The 13,181-nt window shown below is 41.4% G+C and overlaps 2 protein-coding genes across 7 annotated transcripts in view; one reads left to right on the top strand and one right to left on the bottom strand.

Moving 5' to 3' along the window:
- XRCC4 (X-ray repair cross complementing 4) overlaps positions 1-4,638 on the bottom strand; it is a 101,758-nt gene extending 97,120 nt beyond the window's left edge. For 3 of the 6 annotated variants that reach the window (XM_053407653.1, XM_053407655.1, XM_053407656.1), the window contains exon 1: positions 4,525-4,637. The gene's annotated coding sequence lies outside the window, so the exon portion shown is untranslated. Of the gene's footprint in view, positions 1-4,524 lie in introns of all 6 variants that reach the window. The other 3 variants (XM_053407658.1, XM_053407659.1, XM_053407654.1) reach the window with 3 other exon arrangements.
- Positions 4,639-4,736: 98 nt separating this feature from the next.
- On the top strand, positions 4,737-12,947 carry TMEM167A (transmembrane protein 167A). The gene is made up of 4 exons (XM_053407660.1): positions 4,737-4,863; positions 6,992-7,101; positions 8,062-8,096; positions 11,389-12,947. Exons 1-4 carry the CDS (start codon positions 4,861-4,863, stop codon positions 11,457-11,459), a joined length of 219 nt encoding a protein of 72 aa, XP_053263635.1. The 5' UTR covers positions 4,737-4,860; the 3' UTR covers positions 11,460-12,947.
- The last annotated feature ends 234 nt before the right edge of the window (positions 12,948-13,181 follow it).

Here is a 13,181-nt window from a genome sequence, read left to right as displayed (position 1 = left end):
TTAGAATATTACTCAACTCAACATCAGTAGTAGAGTTATCAAAATGGTATTACAACATTTAGATATTTTACTGAAGTTTGCACACAATGGACTGATTAAGTTAGCTGCATTTAGTTACCACTGAAAACGGGACTAGTTTGCCCCATTGGTTTCAAATGGGAACATATTAACTAAGCCTGTATATTACAACAAAACAGTAAAGAAACATAGACAACTCTATGTAGTGATGTATTTCCTATGTTTTCTGCTTTCTTTTGCCAAAATGTCTCAGAGGAAGTCTACATTTCACATTTTCAGGTCATTTATTTTATTCTCCAATAAAGGAAACACATTCTTCATTTCTGAGAGTGGATGGTGGACCTAAAGTAATATTTTTTGTAAACATTATTATTGTATATCATTTCCCCCAAACATGGACACAGTAAACGTCAGTCCTCCAGTGCATTTCATTTTGGATCTACTGACAGCAACCAAAGCCAACATTATCGAAGACTCAAATGCAGGCATAATCAGTTTCCTGCCACCTGTGGATGGGACTGAATTTGGCCTTCGTCCTCATAACCACATGAGGCTTCTGGATCATTTCAAATAATATTCAGCTAAACACTCAACATGGAGCTTCTACTGACAACTCAACTTGCCATATAAAGGAAGCATAATTAACATTAAAAACAAAATAAAATGTAATGAACAAATTTCAAGTATAGTCTAAATCACTACATACCTTGAGCATTAATGTTACCAAAAAGGAGAATAATTTAGTGAGAGCAAGTTAGGGGCCAGGACTTGCCATTGTGCCTCTGCTCTCCATCACATCAGGGGCATAGTCTGCTGGTGCTGGGAGAGGAATAAAAGCATTTCAAATAGTCAAGATTACCCTGCTATTTTGGATGTTCACGTATTCCTCTCACCAGAGAACATGACCACTACCAACGTAATATATAAACACTGTTCCTGAAGGTCCCAAATCAATTATATCTCATATTAAAGGACTATCTGAACTAAATCAAAGTGTACAGCAGGGAGAGGGGAAGTTTAGGGAACTGGGCGATCCAATCCCTTGCTTCATACTACCAACCTGGATCGCTGCAAGTACATATCAAATCTTCAATTTACATAATTCCTCTTTGTATCCATAAAGGAAAACAGCTGAGATGACAGAAACTATTTAAAGTACTGGTGTCATTCATGAGTGAAGCGGGAGGGGGTGGGCAAGGGGGCAGCTGGCCCCACCCCGATCAAGTAAAACAATAGAAATACTTAACTAATGGATCAATCACATCAGTTCTGCACCCCTAACAAAAGTCTTGCCCTCCCCCAACAAAAACCCTGGCTATGCCCATGTTGTCATCACACAGATAAAATTGTTGCAGACAACTTCCATGCTCAGAACACCTTACCAAACCTGGCTTAGGAGTTTGGACAGCCAAAACAATCATAAGACTATGATTGCACACAGCTAGTCACACAAGACCTTGTGTTCTGGTCTGGCCCAGATTTGGGTGAACTATGTGTTTCCAGAAGAGCATGGAGCTGGCTTGCACCTCTTGTCATGAATTCATTTGCAGAGCTGGGAGACACGAGTAGAACAATCTGCTGCCAGACTGCTGAACTCTATATATTTTTCAACCAGTTCTACCAAACCTTCTAGCTCTGGCCTTGTTGACGCTCAGAATAAGGAACTGACATAGGCTACTGCCACAATTACTCTGAGGAATTAAGGTTAATCAAGTTGCAGGAACAAATCAGAACACAAAAGTCTGGACGTGTCCGAAATTGCTGTCCCATGTCCCATGTGGTGAGCTACACAACTGCAACCTCTCAGGGAAGACACTTCCAAACTTGCATGGTTCCACCCACTCAGATTTGCCATTGGATTTTAGGCAGAAAGGTGTTATATAAGGACTTTTCTAGCTAATCCTTGGTTAAGTAATGAAGTTTACATAAGCTCCAGTGTCTCTTACATTTCTGGGCTCCCTCCATGGTCCCAATTCCTACTCTCTGGTTTGTCCTCTGATCCCGATTAGTCTATGCTTCTAGCTAGTTATCTTTTGCTGCCTCCTTGTTGTCTTTAGATCCTGGTTCTCAGTTCCAAGGTTCTGACACTCTTGAGCAAACAACCCAGTTCTGATAGGAGAACTCTGGACAAACATAATATAGAGTTTATTTGAAAGACTGTGGTGTAATGATAAAGAGATCCTCTTTCTCTGCCATCATTGCAGCTATGGAATGTTGTGCAGTAGAGCTATTGTTCAATCTGGAAATGGCTATCACAGTCATTTCTCCTCATACCTGACAGCCTGCTGTAACATAATTGTTGTATGTTTGCAGATAAAGTTGCTCACATCCATTCAAACTTGTTATTGTTGGGTCAAGAGTTATGTCTGAGATGTTCGTGTCACCCACTTATCTCAATTGCTTGGATCAGTTCCAGTTATAATTAACTGAGGATGTTGACAGGGTGCTTGGAAAAGTCCATTCAACCACAATTGATCCTTGCTTTTTATGGCTTATTAAAGCTAGCTAGAAAACACAGGCCCCTATTGTGAACAAGGTAGTTAATTAATAGTATTTATTAAAACATTTTAACATTTTATCCCATCTTTCAATAATGCTAATAACACAAAGAGTGTTATGGCAAGCCATCCTTGCTGAAAATGGTGTCCCCCCAAGCCAGTAGATTTGGGGAACTACTACCTGGAACCCCTCGAAATACATTTTTTAAAAAGATAGTTAAGCACATTGTGTTTGATCAACTCCAGGCATTCCTGGGTGATAAGCTATTCTAGACCAAGTCAGAATAGCCAACATGGTGCACTCTAGTTGCTGCTGGGTTACTACTGCTATCTGCCCCTGTCAGCATGGCCAATGGTCAGATAGGAGTTGAAGTCCAACAATGGTCACATCCACACCATACAATTAAAGTACTCTTATACCACTTTAACAGTCACCACACTCCACAAAGGATCCTGGGATATGTAGCTTGCTAAGTTGCCAAGAGTTGTTAGGAGAGCCCCCTCACAGAGCTACAATTACCAGCACTCTTAACAAGAATAGAAGTCATACAAGGGCACTCTCTCTGAAAATAGTTATTTAATAGCTTCTCTTTTTTCATAGCTGGGCAGAGAAGCAATAAATGCAATTGGCAACTTAAAAGCCAGGGAAGTGATTATTATGGATTCCTTGGGTCCCATTAAATGGTTAGTTTCACTGTGGTATAAAAAAAAATTAAACATAATTTTTACTTCAGGTCAAAACCCCTAGGTCCTAGTAGGAACAAAACTGGGGTGTTCAGAAAGATGATTGGAAAAAGCTCTAGTCCAAGGTTCCATACAGATCTCTTTTGGCTCAAACTAGGGAACTCTCCCTGAAAATACAGCAACTTCCCATTTGCAAGCATTAAAGTAACACGTGATAACACCCACCCCCCACCCCACCCCCGTTTTCAGCACTGCAGGGGGGTTGGGGTGGAAGGGGGCTGGGCAGGCTTGTGTGTGTTCTGCTGGCACAAGTGGTGCCTCAGATAGAACCCCTGCATACAAGGGGAGTTGCCATTTGGTCCAATTTCATTTCATATACAAATACAGCAGCTCAGAAGCATCAGATAGCACAGATCTATGCAAGTGCCTGGATTTAGTACAGCCAAAGGTGTTTTTAAAAACAAAAACAAAAAAAAATCTTCTTTTTAAATAAATAGTTCTCAGCTTTTTTTTATCATTTAGACCATGGACCAACTAAGTTGTCTTGAACTACATTGGGGCAGGCAAAAGTCAGGTCAGGATGTACTGACAGGTCATTGGGTGGCTTTCTGGTTCCCAATTGCAAAAACAACGTTGTAATGTTAGGCTGCTGAAATGAATAAAGTAAGCAAACAGCAGACCTTTTTTTGCGTGAAAGGCCCGTGAACCCGCTTCAGTCCTGGTACCCAACACCAATTCTTAAGACTCAAACTGTGTTCGGAGCAACTTTGCAGCACCTACTAGGTCTGGGGGCTTCTCGTAAAAAAAACCCCACCAAAGCATATAGGATGACTTATTTCCGATTTCGACGAACTACTTTTCACAAAGATCATCTAAGCGGAGTGTGGCTTGTCAGTTCAAGACTCTCTAGCGCAGCCTTGGGCACCCTCCAGATGCTCTTGGACTACAACTCCCATCAGCCCCTGTAAGCAACGTGTGAGGACCACCCAAAACAAAACGCCTAATTCTCGTATACAGTATAAGTGCCCAGAATGGAGTATCTCCTCCCTGATGCAGAAAGAGAGCAAGGAAGAGGCGCGGGGCGGATAGGACTCTTTAGGGTTCAGTCCTGACCACTATGCCGCCCAAGAAGTGAGTTCTATAGGGAGAGCGGGGTTTACTCCTGTGTAAGCGGGCACAGAATTGCACTGCTGGCAAAAGACGTGTTTCTTCTCTCCCGCCCGCTCCTTCAACGCGCCCCTTGGAAGGAACTTCCTCGCTTCCAACCCCACACATTCGCCCCCCCCCCCACCCGGCTCTGCTCCTTGCCCGTCACTTTGCCTACCTCACACCGCATTGAAAACTGCCACTTCCGGCTTCTATAACCAATAATACCGCCCCCTTTTTTCTGTGTGTCGGTTGAAAGTGCCCCGCCTCCTCCTTTCCCTTTAGCCAACGGGAAGCCAGCGCCTTTCCCTAGTTTCGGCCCCCTCCACCCCCCTCGAGCGCTGCCCGTCCCACACACTTCCTCCAATGGGAACGGCGGCCCCGTCTTCGCCTGCGCCTATCCGGAGCCTGTGCCTCCTCCGAACCAATCAGTGGAGCGGCTAAGGCGCCGCTTCTTCCGTGCCCCGCCCCTTGGCTACCGGATGTGTGATGTGGCTCGCGGCGCTGCGTAACTATGGTAAGCGCGGCGGTCGGGGGTTTATTTGGATGGGGAGGGGGGCTTCGGTTAGGTCGCCTTTGTCTCTGGTAGTCCGCCTGTATTTGTGAGTGGGGCCGTTGGGCTGAGAGATGGGCGCCGGGGGTGGTCTCTGCCCGTTTCCGCTCCTCCCCCGCTCAGCCTCTCTCTCACTACAATAGTGGCCTTTCCTTTAAAAAAAAAGGTTGTTGTCGTTGCAGCATCTTCCCTTTCCCAGAATGTGGTGGTGAAATTATCGTTTGTGAAACCTGCTTCCCCCTTTTTAACTTACAAGAGGTTCTTCTTGTTATATTTAAAATGCTGCCTTCTCACCTGCTATTTTAAATACTATACTCAGGGTCTCATATCTTCATTTTACTTTCCCCAAAGCAGCACTCAGATTCTTTAGGAGTTTTTTTGTGTGCTAATAATGACTGGTTAATAAATTAATAATAATAATTTGCATTAAATTGCAGGGGCCTTTGCGTGACTTTAAACTGTCCTCGCATCAAGATGCCATAGGTTTCCACGTAAAAAGCACTGGACAGTACCCGTTAAAATGCAGTGGCTAAACAATTGGAATTAGTGCCCCCTTGCATGTGTGCAGCAGCACAATCTTATCCCAAGTTTACATGGAAGTGGATGTGCACAGGACTGCAGTGTAGTGTTTTACATTATTTACATGTAACTATAGATAAAGGCACATGTACAAGCCATGCTGTTTACATAGGATTTCACTAATGGGGTTTTATTCAGTAGAAAGGTGCATATATGTGCCGAGCGCCAAACAGCTTTTGATATTTTGTTGGGATGAATAGTGAAACATCACCTTATATCTCTAGTTGCTTTTGAATCTTCGCTTGGTTTCAAAAGAGGTTAGTTGTGTGATACGAGTGGCTATTGTTTGAGGAAAAACTAGCTCAAAGTTTCCATCTGATGCACAGTCCTTGGTATTTGATTCTGGGTCCTGACCATAGTTCTTTCAAATAGTGAGACCACAGATGTTCTGGTATAAACTCTACTTTTTCTCTGCCTTTTTCACTTTACACTACACACATCACTCTCGTCTTTTTACATCAACTATAGCTGTCTGAGTTTGTGAGTTTAGAGTCAGTCCATCATACTTGAACATTGCCAAGAAATAGAATCCATGATTAGATAGGATAGATGATGAGATGCAGATAGGATACAAATCAGGCCACTGGTCTATCCAACTCAACATTGTCTACATGGATGGGCAATGGCTCTGCATGCTTTTAGGCAGAGGTCTTTCCCACCCTCCTTTTGGAGGTCAGTGATTCAACCCAGGATCAATGCATGCCAAGTATGGGCTCTACAGCTTGCTACTCAAGGATTTAAAAAATATTAAATTGTTTCTAAATGCTAACAAACAAACAGCTGAGCTGCAGCCCATCCTCAGAGATAGGAGAAGACTTAATTATCAATGGCTTGGATCAGCAGGAAAAAGCTTGACCACGACATCAGTAGTGTTCCCAAGCTTACTCCTTTAATTTTACCTTAAAAAGGAATGGCTGCAGTTAACACCTATGGGGAAAAGTAAAATGCTGGACTTGTGATAGCATTTCTTTGAGGGCAAAACCTGACCTTGTGTCCTAATGCTGTGTGGCCTGATCCTCACTGACAGGGTATCCCCTAAAGGAGAACAATGTGTCTGTGAGACTTCCGGTGCCCTCAGTATGTCCTTGAAATGCACAAGTCTTCCATTTGCACACACCCAGTCTTCCATAATTATGAGCATTTTGGTGGTTGTGTGGTACAAGCAGGAACTCCAGAGTTGCAGATAACTTTTTCATCAGTTGTTTTTGTTTTGAGAGTTGAAATGCCTGTTTAGTTTGTGGTCTGTATAGTGCTTATAAATACAGAGTTCCTGTAGATTATATACTGTATTGAAAAGAAATCATATTCTTGTACCGATTTCTTTGCTAGGAGATTTAGGGTATGTGCGCGTACTGGAATTGTTCACAACGTAAAGACGTACATAACGTAATGGGCCCCCAAAACTCACTTTTTTCTACTCACTGGCAGGGAGGGATGCAGAAACAAATGGGGCAGGAAGATGATTTTCAAAAGTGAACCATAACTCCTCTTCTGTTTTACTTTTTTCTTTCAGTCTGCAATCTTCAATTTTCAGAGCCTACTGACAGTAATCCTTCTGCTTATATGTACCTGTGCATACATAAGATCATTGGCTCCCAGGTTACTGGATAATAATCAAACTGGGTATGTAACTCTAGAAATTTTGGGGGAGGGGGAATATAAATTGCATGTTTATAATCTCAGCATGATATCTGACACAAGTGATAGAGTAGACCCATAGAAATTAATGGACAAGTTACTTGCCCATTGATTTCACTGGATATCACCATTAATGGATTTTCTTCTCGGCTGTAATCATTGACGTGAGATCTGTGTCATAAGCATTTTAACCTTTGAAAGCCTAGCTAAACTATAATTCATTACAACAAATCATGAGCTTTTGCTTCTTGGGGCATTAGGTGTTATATGATACCTTTCTTATCGATGCACACACAAGGTGGTTTAAGATTTTTTTTTTAAACCCAGTGTCAATCAATTAAAATTAATGAAAGAACAGTTAAATCATAAAAGCAACATATCCTTAAAATCCCTAACTTCAAAAAAGAAAAGCCATCTGAAACAAAACTATCTTAAGTGCAAATTTTTGCAACAAAAACAGTCGAAAATCCTACTGGGCATGCCTGAGCCATTAAGCATGGTGTGTGTGTGTGTGTGTGTGTGTGTGTGTGTGTGTATACACACACACACACACACACACACACACACTGGACACTCGGGTTGCGAACGTGATCTGTGCAGGAGGCGCGACCTGCACAGATTTTTGCAACCCGCAGTGCCATGTCTGTGCATGCGCGGGTTGCGATTTGGAGCTTCTGCACATGTGCAAAGCGCCGAAACCCGGAAGTAACCCGCTCTGGTACTTCCGGGTTTCGGCGCGTCCATAACCCGAAAACGCGCAACCTGAAGCATCTGTAACCTGAGGTATGACTGTGTGTGTGTGTGTGTGTGTGTGTGTACACACACACACACACACAGTCTTCGAATTCTAGCCATAACTACTCTATCTCTATTAAAAAGGCATCCAATTATAAGCTTAAAATATGAAATGCTGCATTTTTCTAATTTCTCAAAATGGATTTTCAGATTATTGGGCATATTCTGGAAGTGTGCCAGGATTGGTAAGTGTGCATGTTCTGTTTCCCAAAAATATACTGTATTAGTGGATGTTAGTGTATCATCTAAGCATGCCTTTATTTGCCTTAAAAAAATCTTAGTGGTATTATTTTCAAATACACAGCATGTACTTTTCTGCAATTTTAACTTTGATAAACAGATTGCTTAATGTAAGTGTTACTAGTATTAGGAATCAAAATGTGTAGACTTAAGAGCAAAAATGTTCTGTATACTGAATTACAGTATTGCTAGCAAAAGTTCAAGCACTAAATTGCTCTAGACTCTCTGCCTGTCTCACGGGGTTGTTGTGGGATCAGTCTGCAAGGACTGCATGTATGCTACTTTGAGCTGCCTGTGGGAAGGCTATATGACAGAAAAATGTGAGGAGTGATGTGAGAGATTCAATAATAGTCGTGGTGCATGAGGTAAGGCACTGCTGTCCTGGCTAGAGTGGCACTTCTGCTTGCCAGGATGGAGGAGGGGAGCGCTGGGTTAGTTGTGGCAGCAAACGCAAGTGTGTCAACCTGCATCTGCTAACACTGCCACCCTGATATTTCTCCCATCCTCCCTTCCACTCTACCCTGCCACACCACTACAACTTGAAGGGTGGTGCAGTGGCAGCACCACACTTCATGTGCCATGAGTGCCTATAGATTTTGTTCTGTCCTCAGCACATAAATGCAAACACAAGAGAAGCTGTGATTTAGAAAGGGGCACAGGAGGAAAGCGTTAAGCACTCTAGAATGCCACTTCCCCAATCTTCAAAGCAGCACATGAGGCTAATAGTTATCAAAACAAAAAATTAATCACTTGTTCAAAAACCTGTTGTGCCTAGTTTTGACACAAAAGATGTGGCAGGTTTGGCATGACCTTATTAGAATCATAATTTCTTGTCTGGAGAGCCAAAAATTCTAGCAGACATTATGTGATTCTCCCCCTCCTGCCTTCTGACTGTTTTAGCACTTGTTCTCTTTCTGTAAAAGGATAAACACAAAGCTACATCAGTGTAGAATGCAATTCTGCCCCTTGTGTTTAAACAGCCTTTTTAATGTCTGCACCTTTGAGCAGACAAGCTGTTGCCTATTTGTAAAGTAGTGCTAACAGGCGTTGAATCCTAATTGATGATGGATGCCTCTCTCAAGAAAATTAAGAACAGAAAAGTACAACATGTAAGAAAACTGTAGGAGGTGGACTTCCTCAACATTAATTCTAAGCAGATGTGAAATTGCAGACGTTAATTTGCACAGCTATTTGCAGTTTAATTAAATGTGTGCCAGATGATGACAGTGTCTCGTAATGTAATTGTGGTGGCCCTCACTTGTGCAAAGACTCAGTGAACTGTTTCTTTGCTGTGGAAAGATTTCTCACTAAGCAGCCAGCTTGTGTGAGCGGATACTTGTATGCATATTCCTTTGAGCACACCACCAATACAGAAGCATTAGCAATGCCATCTCCCAACTCCTCGAAAGATTCCATCAACAGTGTCTCTGAAAAAAATTACATATCTCTTGGGAAGACAGGTGAACTAATATCAGTGTACTGGAAGAAGCAAAGATGACCAGTGTCAAAGCAATGAATCTTCAACATCAACTTTGTTGGACTGGTCATGTTTGGATGCCTGATTATCGTCTTCCAAAGCAATTACTCTATTCCCAACTCGAGAATGGAAAGCGAATTACCAGAGCACAACAAAAGAGGTTTAAATGCACTCTCAAGGCAAATCTAATAAAAGGTAACATAAACACTAATAACTGGAAAACAATTGGAGAACAGCCTTTACCAAAGGTGTCATGGACTTTTAAGATGCACGAATTCAAGGTGAAAAGGAGAAACGAGCTAAGAGGAAGGCACGTTTGGCAAACCCTCACCATGATCAACTCCCACCCAGAAACCTATGTCCCCACTGTGGAAGGACATGTGGATCCAGAATTGGCCTCTACAGTCACTTATGGACTCACTGCTAAGACCATGTTCATGGAAGACAATTTTACTCAGCTACGAGTTATCACCAAAGAAGAAGAATTATATTTCATTCTTAACATACTCTGGGTATTACAGCATTTATTCAGTTAAATGTTATGGTGTTTGTCCAAATGTTACCCACCATAGATATATGGCAACAATTGTTCACTACAAGAGAAACATTTTTGACATGTTTCTGCTTTAGGGCAAGGGTGGGGAATTTCTTTTGGCTCCATGGACCAGATCATTATTAGGATCATACTTGCAGGCCAAATTTGACAGGTGGGTGGGGCTGCCCACCTGTCAAACTACCTGACATCATTAATTACATTGAGCAATTGACAAGCAGGCCCCACCCACCTAAAATCCATTGTGCAGGGTTTCCAAGCACCTAGCAACCCACAGAGACTGAAAGGAAGTATGGGCGCTGTCATAATGCCCTTTGCCAAAGTGGTTTTTGAAGTAGCCCATTTAAGCTGGCAGGAGATAGGGGAGAAGAGGCTCCTTCTCCCCTCCCACATCAACGTCCACTATCCACCCGCTCAATTACCGGTAAAGGAAAAACACACAGCTGTTTCACAAAGGACTTTTGCAAAGGGCTTCAATCTGTGCTCACCAACAGGGAACAGAGCCAATGCAGCATTAAACCCAGTGGCATCACCAGTGATGTCTACAAATGGCATGGTTTAGCAACTATGACCTTGTGGGCCAAATTGTACCCCCTGATGATACAAGACTGGTGTACAGGCTGGAGGCTGCCCGTGTCTGTTTAAGGCTTGTAGTACATATTAGCAGTTTCAAACTCTTGTGCAAGGGGAAGCTTGTTAAGAAGATTTAGGGGAGGGCTGAGCGGTTACAAGGAGGGGGGATTACAAACTTAAAATTGTAAAAGAGAGGCTGTATTTGTGATTCTCTTGTGCCCTTGATGCACTTTACCCCTGAAATGCTGCAGATTTACCTTACAAGTACTGTTCCTATAGCCTTCACTGGAAGTGGTCTGGGCAGAAAATTGGGCTGATATTGACACATTTTGCATATTTGTAGATATTGCATTGGGGCAGGGGTGGTCGTACCTTCTCTCTGTCTATGCTCTGTCTATCCTATCCAGTTGTGTCCTGCTTGCACAATAGACTGTTGCTCATACAAATAGCATATCTCCTTCATCTCCATCTCTTCACCTTCCTGTAGATCCCAAAAACGTGCTTGGAATTCTAATTTTCGGTGCCTTTTCCCTTGCAGATCTCCCTGCTTCACGTTACTGCATTTCTTTCAAGCAGTCATACTCACTTGTGTGATGTGAACTAGCCAGTAATTCAATTTTGTTTCTTTTTCCAGGCGAGCGGAAGAGCCCTTATGTAGCTGTGTGCTGTATTGCGATGGCCTTCAGTATTCTATTTATACAGTAAAAATGGGGAAATGTCAGGAATATATTTGTCAAGCGCATACGGAATAAAAGACTCGGGGAAAACAGAAGAGATGAAAAATATGTTCTACACTTCACTTTCTTTGTTAATGCTGGACAAGATACACCTTTGACAATTTGTTTCCATATTTCAGTTAGGGGAGCAGTGGTGTATTAAATTATAAAAATGCAGTTATTAATTAACACTGTCATACTTCTGCCGAATTCTTTTATGTGAACTGTATTCTGAATTTCAGATGAGACATTTTAAGATGGACAAAGTAGAAACCTCTCTTTGAGAATTGAATTGCTATTAAAATACAAAACCTTTTAAAAAGTTTATATTTTTTGCAACAACTTTTGATTTTAAAAATATAAAATCACAAGGATAGAATTCCAGTGTCACATTAGCAAACATGATTGGGCTTCTCCTTCTCCTTCCCCAATGGCCCCTGTGCCTTCTCCAGTCTTTTCTGGAGGATTCCCACAACATGAAAATGCAGGAGGAAGGAGACGAACGAGAAGTGCTGTTTGCATGAGCGCCTGTCTTTTGTGCAAGCAGGATGCCAAAGCTGGATATCACCTTGAAACAATAAAATCTTAAAAGCATAGGCAGAGACAAAGTAAAATCAGATCAATATTGTACCATTATCAATAAGAGTGGTGGTGTAATAAGCAGAGATTGAGGTAAAGCAGGGATATATGCAAAAGTTCAAAACAATGTTTCAGATTAGAAGCACATTAAATTTGTGATTAATTGTTTTATACACACACACAGGCACACATATAACTACAGGTTGAAAATATTTTTAAATTAGTTGTTAAAATACCTGTAAAATAAAAGAAATACATTTTACAAAGATTGAATCCTGTTCGCAATTACTTCAGGCAAACGCTGCTCTGTATTAAAGTCAACACTTAACAATCAAGTATTTTTGGTTTATTCTGATTTTTTAAAAATAAACATTTATATAATAACGTGCTGTGTGCTTATGATCTCTGCAGGCTATTAAATTCTGAAACTTGTCTTGAATGTATGAGAAATATATTTGTTTCTCCTATTATGAAATCCAGAACTTTTCCTGAAACCTGGCTTTTATATTCATTCAGTAGTTGTATCTGCTGGAATATTCACTACAGCTCATACAAAAATTCAGAAAGGAACAATTGATACTACTGGCTTATTTATGAACTGAGCTTTTATAATCTGGCCATCCTATTTCTGCTTAGCTATCTTTATATTAGGGCTACTGTAAACAACAACAACCAGAAACCCTCTGGATTTTGTGCTTATTTAACAAGTAATGCTAATATCCTTGGACCTTCAAGTGTATTTTTGTACTCAGTGATGTGTTCAGTTTCTTACAACCTTCTGACAATTCTCTTTACAATACGTTATGTTATATTTTTCAAAATTACAGTAATTGTATAAATAACAGGATGAACAAGCGCAGAATTAAAGAAAGGTCATTGTTGAGCAGTTGTTGCTAAACTCTTGTGTGGAAAATGGTGTGTATTTTGGAGGATATTTAGCAGGCAGTATTTTTCACACAATTAAGATGTAAATTTATTCATGAAACTGAGAGGCGATGTCAGCAGCCAATGGATTCATATTCTTTGAAAGCAGTGTGGCATGGCATAATCCTGCATGTAGCATTTGCAGAACAAGAATGCACAGAACTCCCAATATGCACATCACAATTTGTTGTGTGTGAAGTTTCTGAAA

The sequence above is a fragment of the Podarcis raffonei genome, chromosome 11 (assembly GCF_027172205.1).
Source record: "Podarcis raffonei isolate rPodRaf1 chromosome 11, rPodRaf1.pri, whole genome shotgun sequence".
NCBI lineage: Eukaryota > Metazoa > Chordata > Lepidosauria > Squamata > Lacertidae > Podarcis > Podarcis raffonei.
Note: the sequence above shows the minus strand (reverse complement) of the source record. Positions and strands in the feature narration are given on the sequence as shown.